The 15,266-nt window shown below is 35.9% G+C and overlaps 1 protein-coding gene across 1 annotated transcript in view; it reads left to right on the forward strand.

The window, feature by feature from the left end:
• Positions 1-15,266, forward strand: part of MKX (mohawk homeobox) — a 60,914-nt gene that overhangs the window by 15,767 nt on the left and 29,881 nt on the right. Inside the window, 2 exon segments of the mRNA XM_014075841.2 lie at positions 1,401-1,554; positions 2,821-3,144. Coding sequence (XP_013931316.2) covers positions 1,401-1,554; positions 2,821-3,144 — 478 coding nt within the window.

Below are 15,266 nucleotides of genomic sequence, written 5' to 3' on the forward strand. Positions count from 1 at the left end.
AATAATCTGGTGGTGACTGTGGGTTTGGAACTATATGCAATTGTTTTATTTCAGGCTTTACATGCTTCTGGAATAGGACCAATTCATATGAACAGAAATGTAGCATTTTAAAGAAAGGTAGAAGCCAAACAGAGATGGTAATGACAGTTCTGAGAAGCCAATGACTAATGCAGTATTTATCAACTCTAAACTGACTGTATTGCTGTAGCGAAATGTCATACTAAAAATTGCTCCTTGACCAGCTATTGCCTCAAATACAGCTTTTTAAACTTTCTATTATTATTTTTTTGAAATATCGTGATAGCTACAGTGCTTGGAGTGGCTATTTATTTTCTCCTTTTCCAGACAGTATGAATTGTGAGTTTGTTTCCTTTATTTCCTAAATGGTCAAAAATGACAATTTCATAATTGTTTTGATGAGGAAAAGACAACATCCAAAATTCAAGTATTTGGGGGCTCCAGATACTTTTTCTTGAGATAACCCTATTTCATGCTGGACTTTACTGCCTGCTGGAACACTTTGAAACAGGGAGCTGTTCATATTCATGTGAATAATGCTTGCTATTGACATGGAAATCTTGAGTGCACAAGGCTTCATTTTGGCTTTTTCCATGAAGTGGAGGTGTAAGCATATAAATCACGGTAGTTTTATATTGCCTGTATCAAGAGCTACATGGATAAATATCTACCACTTCATATGACAGAAGATGCTTATGCAGCTATTAAGCCAACAAATCTTTCTCTCTCTGTCTTTACCCCTCCCCAACAAATAAATGGTACAATCATTAACACAGACTATTCAACAAAGAATTCAGAAAGTATATGCAGTCCAGACATTGGCTCATCTAAATTTGTGTTGCTGTATAATACGTGGTCCTGGGCTGATCCCATGGTGCTCTCTGGCATACGGAATGTCCATTAGTGTGTCGTGATCAGCACAAATGGGAAGATGATCTGGGTTACAGGGACCAGGACAACTGACCTAGCACTCTGAAAGCCTGAAAAATTGCATCTGTCTCTTGCATTCAATAGCCTAGTTATATAGCCGCCCACTTCCTATTAGCATCTGGGATTCTGCAATTTACAGTTCTGCTGTTGGTTATTTTGCAGAAGTAGGTAGCAGGTGGCTCCCAGATATTTTTGAGCCAATTCACATCTTTTTCCCGCAGTATACTCTGTATTAAGCAGAATTCAGGAGCACAGGTTGACCTTTTATTCAATAATTGATAGACATAGAACTTAATATGATGTTTTTCCAGTGCCCATATAATTGTTGTTAAAGTAGAACTATGAATCATTTGTCTACTTTTTATACTTCTTTCATCGCATTTACAGAGGAGAAATTCAGTTCTCAATGTTCTGGGTCAAAGACAAATTTGATGCATTTGTCTTTTATTTAGGTGTCAAATTGGTTTGCCAATGCAAGGCGGCGTCTTAAAAATACTGTCCGCCAACCGGATCTCAGCTGGGCTTTACGAATAAAACTATACAATAAGTATGTTCAAGGAAATGCTGAGCGGCTTAGCGTAAGCAGTGATGATTCATGTTCTGAAGGTTTGTTTTTGATACTTTCAAGTTGTCTCTATAAAAAGTCTGTAAAATTGAAAATAGTTATTATTTTTCAAGAAAGCAATAGTCTTGCATGCTGTTTTTGCCTTGACTTGTGCTCCTCAACTATGTCCAATAAGCAGCATCTTCCTGGACTCTGAAGAAGAATGAATGTCTAAAAAAATCACTTCAAAGATTAAAAGCCTATATATGTCCAGATGGACTATATTGTTTGCTTAAGGTGCAATGATGGTTTTGTAAACAAAAAACAAAAAAAAATAACAAAGAAGGAATAAATGTTATGCTACAAGAACTTCTTTTCTAAAGTTAAGTTTGGCAGGAGAATGTCAATTCTTTCTGAATTATTTGAACTAATCTTTCTTAAAGCCCAGTTACAAATGTATTAAGAGATAAGAGGGAGTTCACTGTATATCTACACAAAAATATTTGTCTTCTATAGCAATTGCAGCAGTCCCACTACTTCAAAGATAAATTATGTATGAAGTGAACTCTGTCTTGTTTCTTTGGGGAACTGCCAAAAATATGGTACCGTAGTAGATAAACCATGTAATAATTTGTTTCTTTTGGGGGATTTTGTTTCATTGCTTTTAAGGGGTGAATCTCATATATATATATAATGCTATCTGATAACCCGGCATTGCCCGGGTATTTATTTATCCTAATCCATACATTTCTCCTCAAAAATAATCTCAGACTAAACGTAATTTCTAATGTTGGATTTTCCTCCTTACCAGAAGGAGCCCCCTTGTGGAGTACTGTGAAGCCGTTACCATGGCGACTCCACTGCACTGTACAGTAGAAGCCATTTTACAGCAATATGGTAGAAGCCATTTTAAGGCACAACAGGCTGTATCTTAACAGAACACACACCCCAAGGGGTGTTAGGGCTGTCTTACCCCCACAATATTTGTTTCCAGACAGTAAGTCCTCTGTGTACCAAGTTTGGTTGAAATTGTTCGAGGTGTTCCAGAGTTATGCTGGAATAAACACACACACACACGCACACACACACACATTTATATATGTATATATAGATAAGATACAAATAACCTTCGGTGGGAAGCACACTTCACACTATGTGGCTGGGAACTGAGAATGGAGGATGGGGCAGATTAGAGAAGTCTATGTAAATGGATTTTAGAAAAGACTGTCATGATAATGCCATCTGATCTCCGTTTTCCACCAAACACTTCTTTAAGAGTATAAAGATACATAAGAAAAGTTTCTGCTTGATCATTCTTCTCTTTGCAGATGAAAACCCTCCCAGAAATGAAGGAGAATACAACACACAGGTTCATCATGCTGTGGTTAAAACAGAAAGTTCTGTCATAAAATCTGGAGTAAAACCAGAAGGAAGTGCCAGTGAGGATTATGTAGCCCCTCCTAAATACAAAAGCAGCTTATTGAATCGCTACCTGAATGATTCGGTGACACATGTCATGACCACAGATGCAGACCTGATGGAAAAAACAAGACAAAGGAATCATTCTGGATCATTCAGCTCTAATGAGTTTGAAGAAGAACTGGTGTCGCCATCCTCCTCCGAGACTGATGGAAATTTTGTCTACCGGACAGGTATGTGCCTTTCCCCAAAGTCCCTTCTTTTCTGGTTCCTTCATAATTATTCCTATTTTTACAAGAAGGTTGTTTTAGGGTGAATGTGCTTGTAATATCTCAGAGTTTAGAAGGTAAAGGTAAGAGTTTTCCCCTTTCCAGTCATGTTCAACTCTAGGGGACAGTGCTCAACTCTGTTTCTTAGCTGAGGGAACCAGCATTGTCTGAAGACATTTCCTTGGTCATGTGGCCAGCATAACTATACACACCAAGGTGCACAAAACACTGCTATTTTCTCATCAAAGTGGTACCTGTTTATCTACTTGCATTTGCATGCTTTGAAAATGCTAGGTAGGCAGGAGCTGGGTCAAGTAATGGGAGCTCATCCCATTGTGCAACCCTTGGGTCTCAAACCTGATCTGTGTCTTTAATCACTGAACCATTGCGCCCGAAAGCTGATGCTAATATCTCAGGGTTTAGAAGGCTGTGCTGTAATTAATATTGTAATTCCCTACTTTTAGCTGTAAAAAAAATCCTAGGTTTCACTGGATGCCTGAGGTTAGAAAGCCAACATTAAAAGAATATGTTCCACCATAGAAAAAGAAACCTCAGTTCCAACTGGTGTCCTTGCCAATATAATAAGTCTTGTTAACAGGATTCCTGGGATAAATTAATGGGGCTTTAGGGCTTTCTTAAAATGAGACATAGATGGGGTCTGATACATTTGAAATGGCAAAGCACGCTACTTGATATGAAGCTCCACAGGAAAGACTGCCTTTTTTCTATTTTGGATGAACTTTGTAGCACTGAGGGAAAGTTAAGAGGGAAAGGTCTGGAATCTGGGCAGATTGTCATAAGAGAAGAAACTTTTTCAATTTTTGATCCCTACTCAAGATAGGTTAGCTCCATCCTGCTACTGCTTAGTCTATTTACACCATTCTGCTATTTGGTTAATTGTTCTGAAGGCCTTGGAGTTTGGCCCAGATCTTCAGTGCCAACAGCTCAAGTGATTTGGACTAGTGGTTTGGCTGAAAGTCAAACAGTTCCATATGAGAAATCCTCTTCTTGCCTGCTTTATTAATAAATATGGATCCTATATTTTTCATCTCTTGCATCATGACAAAACTATGTTCCTCTAAGCTGCTCTGGCCTGTTAATTTTGGCCTGTTTAGACCCACTATGAATTGCATTCGTATGCACTTCTGAATGAAACTTGAACATCTGAATGATTCCATGGATGAAACTTCATAATAAAGTCCATGTTTTTACACTCATATATGGGATCATTCTTCACATTGTAGTCTTTGTCATTTCTTTCACGGTCTTTTCCTCAAACTCTTGCAATCTTTTCACAATTTTTATTGCAACTTCCAGGATTTTGCTTTAAAGTAAATCCCAAGTTAAAGCTTTCTATCCTCAAGGACAGAAAATAAGTTTGCTTTTCTTTGAAAAAAGCTTTAATTTTTTCATTTTCTTGTGTCCATACTAATGTATATGTCAACCAAAAGACATGCCTCTTAATTATCAGCTAGCTTCTTCTAACCTTCTAATCCCCTGATTTTTTAATTTTCCAAATATATCAGGTATATTGAAATATATCAAGTTTACATTTAAAACAGGACAAGATTCCTAGAAAGTTAAATGAAATACTGTAAAAATATCACAAGATGTTTTGGAAAGGATTATGAAAAGTTGGTAATAGAAGACTGAACAACAGACCATAGTATGGTCTGTTGTCCAGTATAGTGGAATATGAAGGGATATTTTTTATGGTGTGGTGAAATAAAAGGGATCTTTTTTAGTTCAAAATATATATGGGTGAATGGTGGGAATGGGCAGGTTAACAGTAAGAAAATTCAAAAGTGATATTAACTGCGAAGAGATAATTGAAAGTGTCTGTGGGATCAAATTGGAGAATGCTATTATAGATCATCTATAGCTTGATTCCTATATTTTCAGAGAAGCTTTCAAAAAATGTATTCCTTCTTTTATTGTTTAGATAAAAATAATAACTCATCCCTTTTATCTCTTCCCCTGAGTTTCAGTCTTATGTAGATCTTCCATTTAAGTTAAAATTATTGTGCTTTCCTTCCAAGTCTTGGGTTGAGCAACGGACTTTCCTTGAAGTGTATTCATAATTCTAAAAGGTTTTGTGTAAAATAGGAGCTGTGGTTGTCTAGTTCAAGTGTTTTCCAAGTGAAATCTCTTGGTTTTTGAATGCTGTTTTTCAGCATTCCAAGTGCATTTGGTCTACATTACGGGATAATCCCGTGCCAAATTTTAGTTTAAAACGATTGTTGCTCAAATGAGAACACAGTGACTTAAGACATGTGAACTTCTGGTTTTTGATACTTATACAATTGGAATTTAAAAATGGGCATACTCTTGGGTAATAGAATTGTTACTGGACTTGGCCTGTTTTCTGCCAGCTTTTTAGCTTTGACTTAGAGCTGGAGAAATTTCCTGAAATGGCTGAGGCATCCGTATAACTAACCACTACATCAGGAACAAGTGGAACATTTGGAAAAACAAGCTATAAAGTGTTACACAATCATGCTAATGTCTCTCTATGTGTGCAGAATTAGTGCTATGTAGAGACTTTTTCCTTTGAATGTACTCTTGAAAAGCATAAAGCAACATATTTAAATGGATAAATTTAACATTCATAGGGATATTTCTTTTTACTGGACAAATTTAATTTGCAAGACAAAAAACATTACAGTTACTTTTAAAGCACCACAGTTGCTGTTAAAGCAGGAACACGCTTTGAAGAAGGAAAAGGTAAGACCCTAAGTAGCCATCCTGGAAGCCATCTGGATGAAAAATGTTCACGTTAAAAGAGATCAAAGAAATGGGTGGGGCCAGGGCAAAACTTAATTTAATCAATGAGATTACTCTTCCTGTTTATTTAACGTTTTCTCCTTTAAAATTAGCATGTGGTAGCAGTATTTTAAATAATTTTGTGAACTCACTCAAGTTATTAAGGGGGTATAGTGCAAGCGGTTCTAGGGCCCTAAATTGTACAACCCTAAAAGCTAAAAGTCCCATGCATCCAATTTCTAAATATGTTTTATAATTCCACTAGCTCTCCTACAAATGCTGGGCAAAATAATTAAAATTTTCTGAATATGTCTTAGAGCAGCATTTTCTTGACATGTTATGATTTCCTGGCATCTTTAATAACTCTGAATATGAAAACACTGTTAGAAATGTAAAGGATCAAGAATACAAGAAGTTCTAACATACTTCTGTTTAAGTAATTCAAATTATATAACAAAACGTATAGTGCTGATGCAAATGTTTAGTTTATGTACACCGTCAAGTTATGTGGGGTTCTGTCAGCTGCACTAAGCAGGCCAGAATTCAGGAATTTGGTGCCTTTAGAAGATCTACCTTGGCTACATTAACAAAATCTTGCAGGTCTGGCTTGACTCCATCTCCATGCAAACACCCCTGACATTCATCCCTTCAATTTCCCAGTGAATCAGGGAGGTGTCTTTCCGAGCTGTTTCTAAATATTATATTGTTTGTAAGGACTTAAAAAAGAACGTTTCGGTTCCCTTTGGCTAATTAATGGTCTTGCATTTTTCCAACAAGGTCATATTCCTCATTCTTTGCAGACTTCAAAGGACCGAGTAAATATTTTCATACACTGATACTCCAGGTTCACCCCTCCTTCACTCGGGACCTCCAGATATACTCAATTTTAATTCCTATTGTCCTTCAGACAGACGTCTATGTTGCCCTAGTGTGTTCCAAGTGTATTGTTCTAATTAGTCTGTAATGCAGAACAGAAAATGTGGACTCCACTATAAGGCGAACAGACCCATATTTTCAGGAATATGCAAATTGACTTTTAACCAATTAAAGTTTTAACCACATGCCAATCAGAATGGGGCACTGCCAGCTCACTTAAAAAGGAGGAATCAGTTATTCCAGAATGTGTTTCTCTGAGATGTCTTTTCCTAACTAAAAATGGTTTATGCACATGCATGTTTTCTTTTCTTTTTTCTGTTCATTTCTATATGCAATTTTCCTCAGTGTGAAGAAATATTGACAGCATATGCCATATTCAAATTACATGAATGTGGTAAGATTTGAGGTGTGCCTACAGATTCCTCCTTTGGCAACCATCAAGTTCCTTGCCGTATCTCCCTTTTAAAAAATATTATTTTTAAATAGGAAACTGGAGTGCAAAGCACTAGAGGTTTTCTAATTTGGTAACCATTTGAAATTAATAAATAAGCAAAACATTTCCAATGCTGTTTCTGGGCTATGCAGAAGCCATATTGGAATTCCTGAAGAACGAAGTAGTAATATCGAAATGTACTCTCCTATCCGGAAAAAAAAAGAGAAGCGGTAAACCAGGATGCTAAGAAGCATCAGGAAGAGCTAGGTGGAGTGGCAAGAAATGACATCACTGTTTGCTTTTAGTAAATAGTAATTTGTAACTGACAAATTACTGGTACCATGTACCATGACAGTCCTTTTATGAGGAAGCTACAAACGTTCTCCAAAGCATTGACTACTTCATATTTGCATCACTTCCCCAAGCAAATTAATCCCAGATTTGTTTGACCTTCATATTACAGATTCCTATCTCAGTCAACTTACCCTACCAATTATGCTTTGCATGCATTATAAGCTATATTTTAACTACAGAGCTTTTTTTGAACTTACATTGTTTTTTCTCCTAGACTGGAATAATGTATGCATGTAAGAAAGAAGCAGAGATAGAGACTATATCAGTTTCCATGGCACTTCCAGGCACTTGCTCAGAAATTAGACATACTAGTGTTTGGTTCACATGAAATACTTGACCATGTATCCCATTGGAAACTAAATAGCTTCAGTATCTCGTAACAGAGTTTTAAGAATTCCTTTGTTGAGAGAGGATGAGCAGGACAGCGACAGAAGCAAAGTCTTTGGCATATTTGTATTTGTGGTATTTAAGGAGTTCAGGAATGATGACATCTGGAAAAAAAACTGCCCTCAGAACTGATCAGTATTCAGAATTTGAAAGTGGTGGTTTTCTTTTAGGTGTTTATGTGGAGTAGAATTTTGTGGGCTTCTGGAATTGTTTTTCTTACTTACTCCTCAACTCCTCTTTCACTCTATATTTTGCTCTTAAGGTTATGATGTTGAATCTTTAGCATCTTCCATTGCAGGAGATTGAAAAACCACAATTCCCAACAGCCATTCTTAAAGGTTAGATTACTTTATGTCTAACTGTTAGACTTTATATTATATATCAGATGTATAGATATTTTATCTTGTTTAGCTTGCCAATGTGTTTTTTCCCCTTTCCAGTTAATATTTGTGAAATGAAGCATCCACTTAAAAAAAAAAACGTGGCTGTAAAGTGTATTCTTCTTTCACAACTGTTTAAGAGTTGACAAAAATCTTCATATGATCCACTTTTGAACATCTGCACTGTATTTTTGTGGAATATGTTGCAGATTAGTCTATGAAAAGCAGGAATGAAGATAAATGCCTACTACTGCAAAATAAAAAACACTAAAGCAAGATAAGCATTTGAACATCAAGTACAGCAAAATTCACATTCCTAATAGGTACAGTACCTATCTAAAATAGTACAGAATCAATTGGTTAAAAGATGTGGCTGTTTGTGCCATACAGGTTTTTAAATGATCTCTTTAATGGCACTTAGGATTATCATGATCACTGATCAGTTTTAAGAGATACATATACCCTCAGAGGAAAAAAAAACACTTTTCATAGCATTGATGATGGAGCCATGTTTAAATGTATATTTCTATTGCCTTCCGTTTTGGTTTGGCCCAACTAAGCTGCTTCCTTGGGACTTAGTCATGCTTTATTGCTTCTGAACTGGAGCCAAGAAATATTCTTGTAATGTATATCAGGGCAAGGAAGCCAGTGATCCAGACAATAAAGCACGATATTCTAAAATTTCTTATGTTCCTACTGCGATGCTGGCCTATATGAAATTTTCCAGAACTTAAGACTATTTTTAGGCCAGCGGCCAATAAAATTAATAAAAAGAGATCAGCAACATAAAAAATAGGATATTTTAAAAGTGTGAAAAATGGAAAAGAAAATGAAATCTTTCATAAACAATAAAGTAGCTGATTTAAATTTAAACCTGCCTTAAGATGACTAGGGCAACAGATCTGACTTGTGCCAGTGGCAAGACATTCGTTCTCTATGCTGTCAGTCAAATTTCTTTTCAGATCTAGTTTAACACATGTCCATCAGATTTTGCGGAAATTTTGAGTAGTTCAGAGAACCGGTAAATACCACCTCTGACTGGCCCTGCCACCATCTATTCTCTGCCTCCCAAGTCCCAGGTGATCAGGAAGAAATGGGGATTTTGCAGCAACCTTCCCCTGGAGTGGGGAGGGTATAGAGATTTTACAGAATCCTTCCCCTGCCACGCTTACCAAACCACACCCACCAAGCCATGCCATGGCCACCAAGCTACGTCCACAGAACCGGTAGTAAAAAAAATTTGAATCCCACCACTGGTTTGTACCAAGCATAGTTCTGATGAAAATTTACCTCATTCACTTGCTATTACACCTGGAAGAAAGTTCTCTGCTACCAACAAAATTTCCTTTGCTTTGCTCTGCTTTGCTTTGCTCTGCTCTTTCCCTTCCCTTTCTTTCCTTTCCTTCATTTCTTTCCCTTCCCTTTCTCTCTTTCCCCTTTCCCCTTTTCTTCTCTTCAAGATTTTTTCTTTCCTGCATGATTTGAAACCAAACTGAAAATAACTATATTCTTTCTTTCTTTCTTTCTTTCTTTCTTTCTTTCTTTCTTTCTTTCTTTCTTTCTTTCTTTCTTTCTTTCTTTCTTTCTTTCTTTCTTTCATACTTTGAAACTGATTATTCTCCTCCGCTATGATTGGTTTGAGTATTTCAGTTTAGTCTTTCAGATGAGGTTTAATGCAGTGTTTTTCAACCTTGGCAGCTTGAAGATGTATATAGAATTCCCAGAATTCCCTAGCCATGTATCTTCAAATTGCCAAGACTGAGAAACACTGGTTTAGCACATATTTTTTCAGCACTGTACTCCCAGTCTCAATGGCTAATGTCCCACCATCCCCTAAATCTCTTTTATCAAAGGCTTTTCTGCAAGGGAATGTTGACACTCATTCAAGTGTGAACCATTCTTTGCAAACCATAGAGATAATCTCATGCTCAGGAGAATTAAAGTGAACCAAAAACATATACTAGAACATTTTTGCCAAATCTTATTTCTTCCAAGGAGTTTGGAATGTCAGTTCTCAGAATTTTGCCTGGAAGTTCTGGAAGCTGTAGTCTTAATGTATTAAGAGGGCACCAGGTTGAGAAAAGCTGGTTTGGAAGCAAGGCGTATCATTAAAGTAATGCCCAAAAATATAAATCCCATGAAAGAGGATTGGTCTGGAACAAGGGGTCTTGTATTTCTTGGCAGAATACCTAAGAAAAGGAAAGGGAGGTGGGGGCATAAAAACTTTATTTATTTCTGGAAAAATGTGTTACTTCAAACCTAATATCTGGAATGGCATTCCTTGTGTTCCAGGTTGTTTCAATTTCTTAATGTAAATAAAACTTTTGTATCTCCCAATCTGGTAAATTCTGTCCGTACCACTGTCTGCTGGATCAGTCCATACCTCTAGTGTAATATTAGCCCATCACAGAGCTGTTCATGTGTGTTTAAAGTTGTATCAATATTTCCATAAAAAAGTCTCTCTAAAACATACACAGCCAAGCTTCTCTGATCCAGCTGTAAAAATTCAGTCAGGCTTGAACTTGGCAAAGCAGGAGACACATTCTCCAATTTACATGAAGTGGATTTACACAGGTATGTCTCTGATACCAGCATTTGCATTAATGGAGGCAATTTAAAGAGAGAAAGGAGAGAAAAAAACCTCCTCTCTCTTGCAGATCTGATTATAATTGGTGCTATCTATTTCCATGAAAGTGGTCTTCGTTTGCATTTCATTATAGTTTCCTTTTCTGTCACTTCTGTTGACTATATAATTTTTCTTCTTCTGTCGAATGACCCTTATTTCGGTTTTTGTAATCCTCCTGTATTAACTCACCTATGTATTTATAGAGATCTGTTTTGGTGAGGTGATTAAAGCACTGGACAAGAAACCAGGAGACTGTGAGTTCTAGACCCATCTCAGATATAAAGCCAGCTGGGTGGGCTTGGGCGAATCATTCCAGATCAGCACTAGGAAAGAGGCAACAACAAATCACCTCAGGAAAACTTCGCCAAGAAAACAGCAGGAACTAATTGATGCAATCATTAGGGGTCCAAAAATGACTTGAGGGTATCCGGGGTGTGTGTGTGTGTGTGTGTGTGTGTGTGTGTGAATTGAATAATTGTAAAATTATTCTGACTATGAACGTCTTAGACCAGTGGTTAAATTCATTTTTTTTTTACTACCAGTTCTGTTGGGGTGGCTTGGTGGGGGTGGCAGGGGAAGGATACTGCAAAATCTCCATTCCCACCCGACTCTGGGACCAGCCACAAGTGGCATTTGCCGGTTCTTCGAACTACTCAAAATTTCCACTACCGGTTCTCCAGAACCTGTGAGAACCTGCTGGATTTCACCCCTGCTCTAGACCAGGAATTTATTTTCTCGAATTTCTTCTGAAGCCTTAAACTTCACCCCAGTAGGGATTCTTATGATCAATTTCAAAAAGTACCAGAAATGACCCATAGCTAACTATAAGTGTAAACGTACCTGGCATAAGTTAATCAGATACATTTGTATTTAACAACACTTAGGTTTTTTTTTTAAAGAGCATTATTCCAATTTAAATTGTTCTTATTGGTTGTATAACCTTTTTCCATAAAATATATTTTTCTGGGGTTAGAAAGGCTAAAAAATGTATTTTTAGAGTTTTAAAAATATTCTTTCAAGTAAGAGAAATATGCATTTTTTTTTCCATTTCTTATTTGTATGTGTTGCTGCCACACAATGGTTATTAAAATCCAGAGGCAAATAAAAAAATATGGTATTGTTTGTGCAAATCCCGATTCCCCTTATGGATTTGTGATTTGTATTTTATTTCTCATTATTGGGGGGAAAGTAAGTATTTCCTTTAAATTGGCCATTTGTCCATAATCATAACTGCAGAGAGGCTCCATGATGGAAGCATGTAGCTAAAACTAGAATTCTTGCGCATATCCATGTCCCTTCACACTGATTTATGGTAAATTCTAAAGAGGATTTATGAATGACTCCTGATTGCAACAGAAGCTTCTGACCAATATTAATACATCTTGACTGAACCACAAAATTAAAATGAGGCGGGGGTATTTACCTTCTGCTTTGTGTTCTAATTGGCAGTATAGCAAAACCATAAAATAATATGCATCATCTAAAATTACTATTGGTTATATTTTTATAGGAAATTGCTTAGAACTGAAAAATAATTAACTCTCACACAGATGCATAGATAGATGAATGAATGATGATAGATAGATAGATGATAGATAGATAGATAGATAGATAGATAGATAGATAGATAGATAGATAAGAAATGAGTACATTCAACTCTGCTTTACATGTTCTCCTTATCCATTGATGATGTAGGTCTTCATAAATTCCCAAGAGTGATTCAGAAATTTATCAGTCTAAAAGTCTGAAATACTCTGGGACACACAGACAGGGAAATGTAAGCAGACTTCTAGTAGCAGCAAACTCAAGGTAGCAATTCCCATTTTTATCCTCCAAAGCAAATTGAGCTATACTTCAGTCAAACAGAACATGAAAGTACAGCTCATTGGCAGAGTTTCCTTAGTTACCATTGTTGAGATTAATGGAATTCACATATTATTTCTTTTCATTGAACATGGTTCTTTTAATCTGCATTCAAACATAAATTGGTCCACTAAGTGGACCGTTCTATATATCATATTTTTATTTGTTAAGAAATATGTATCAGGTGAATTTTTAACATATCATTTGTCATTTAATGTCATCTAAATGCATAATTGAAGAATATTTTCTTATTTAACAGTTCTGAAAATTAGTGATGATCCAGGCTTTTCATGGAATGGCTCTCAATTACCAAATAAATGGCTAATTTTTACACTGAATTTATAAATCTATCATTATAGTAATTATGTAGCTGTTATAAAGTCTCTGTTGAGACTTAAGTATTGTTCAAACGAGCTTGGTAAAGGATTTTTTTTTCTGGGCTAATATATAGTTTTTCTGTGTTAAAAATTAGGAATACTAAATGAGTACCGTAAATAAAAACAGTAAAATAAGCAGAAACTAATAGCTAATGCCAACCAATAAAAAATCAGAAATATGTTTATGTAGTTAAATTTTTATTTTATACTTTGCTTTTCTACTCATAGTAAGTCAAGAAAGATTTAGAGAGATAAACTTAGCGATAATTTTAGTTAGTAAAACCAGCTAAAATTACCACTAATTTCAAAAAAATGGAAGAAAGTATCTTCTAATGAGAGAGAACATTGAGATGTTATTCGTAGTTTGATTAAATCATTTGCCTGTGATTTTTTTTCAGAAATCTGATTTTCCTGTAAGCTTTATTAGAGATTTTGATGCATAGAATGTTTCAATTAGTTGAATATTTACTATGATGACTTTAGTGGACCTGTCAATTGTATTCTACAAACGTCTTACTGAAGTCAAAGAAAGGACAGCATCATATGATAGAATTTCAATATGCAATACATTATTGTTATAACAATCTAAACAAAAAAAGATATTTATTTTAAAAGATATGCCTTAAGTCAGGAATAATAATAATCTCACTCACAATAGAAATTTTCACACGAATAGTAAATCTTAAGCTATTTTGAAATTGTACATTTTCATGCTTCCTTGAGTATGATAGATCTAGATTTTCCCTTTGCCTTTTCCCTTAAAGCAAAAATATTTTATATCTATGCCATTCTTAAAATTTGAACCAACATACCATTTAACTCAAAGCAAAATTACAAAAGGTACATATTTTTTTTCTTACCTACTTTTTATAAACATGTCCCTATCTGTCCAGTAATTGAGTCTTAAAAATCTTTACCAAAAATGAAGCAAGAATTTGTATGCAGTAAGACAATGGCATTTTCCTTTGGACATTGCAAATGTAGCTCATGTAAGCAGCAAGAAGAGAGGAGAATTCTGAATACTTAATTTTCCTCTTGAGCAGTTTAAGCAACTATACTTCTCCTCCTCCTCCTCCTATCAGCTACTGTTGCTTTCATCCTTTGAATTCCTCGCTAGCTCCCTCCCTCCCTTGTACCTGATCGGATGATTTTGCCAGCCGTAAAACTCAAAGCTTCCTTGGCCGTACTTTTGGCTCGCTCTAGCAAAGCAGTGATCTAACGGCGAGAATACTTTTTTCAAGTTTTTCCTTTTCTCCCTTGAGGACAATACTTCAAGGCAACCTGCTTGTCCAGCAAATGAACATGTGGAAAATCCACTTGAACGCAGTAATGGTTTTCAGATGGCCCATTGTTCCCCAAAATTGTCTTCCAGCAGCTGCTGTTTCAACCCATCTTGCCAAAGTGAGACTTTGTAGCAAGCCCTCTATTTTCATTTGCATCGTGGTGAAAAGTGCTACGTTGCACATACCTGACATCAAATAATTTAATCCCAGCAAATGAGTAAATTTTTCAGCAAGTGTTAGTGCTTAATATGTACTAAGGATAACCCACCTTTTCATTTCTGCTTTTCTGCCGAAAATCTGGAAAAAGTCTGGTTGGGCCAAATATTCACAACTGCAGTGGCAATAGCATCAAAAATATTGTTCCATAAATGAATGATTTTCACATATTTTGCTTTAAAGCCCAAAGAGACAAGGAGTGAAAGAAGAGAGAGAAAGTTTCTCCTCCTAGTCTGGCAAAGGGAAAATGTATTTTATATTTCAAAAAGTTTTCACTGTTTTCAAATACATTTTCCCCCTTCAAAGTAGAAGCACATTTTTTATAAAGAACTTTCTCTACTGAGTCTTTAATTAAAGACAACATTTTCTTTTAATTTTAAAAGGCTTGACTTGGATTAAAGTAACAAGAAGTATTGCAAAAAAAAAAAGTCAGATGCAAGCTGAAACCATGGAGCCTGTAGTTAAATGCCTCACTTCGTTAGACAGACGGCAGATTGTTTTTGTGGTCAATAGCGACTGAGTTTCTGA

This window comes from Thamnophis sirtalis, unplaced genomic scaffold (assembly GCF_051295495.1).
Source record: "Thamnophis sirtalis isolate CommonGarterSnake01/CBP01778 unplaced genomic scaffold, rThaSir2_p1.2 scaffold_4, whole genome shotgun sequence".
NCBI lineage: Eukaryota > Metazoa > Chordata > Lepidosauria > Squamata > Natricidae > Thamnophis > Thamnophis sirtalis.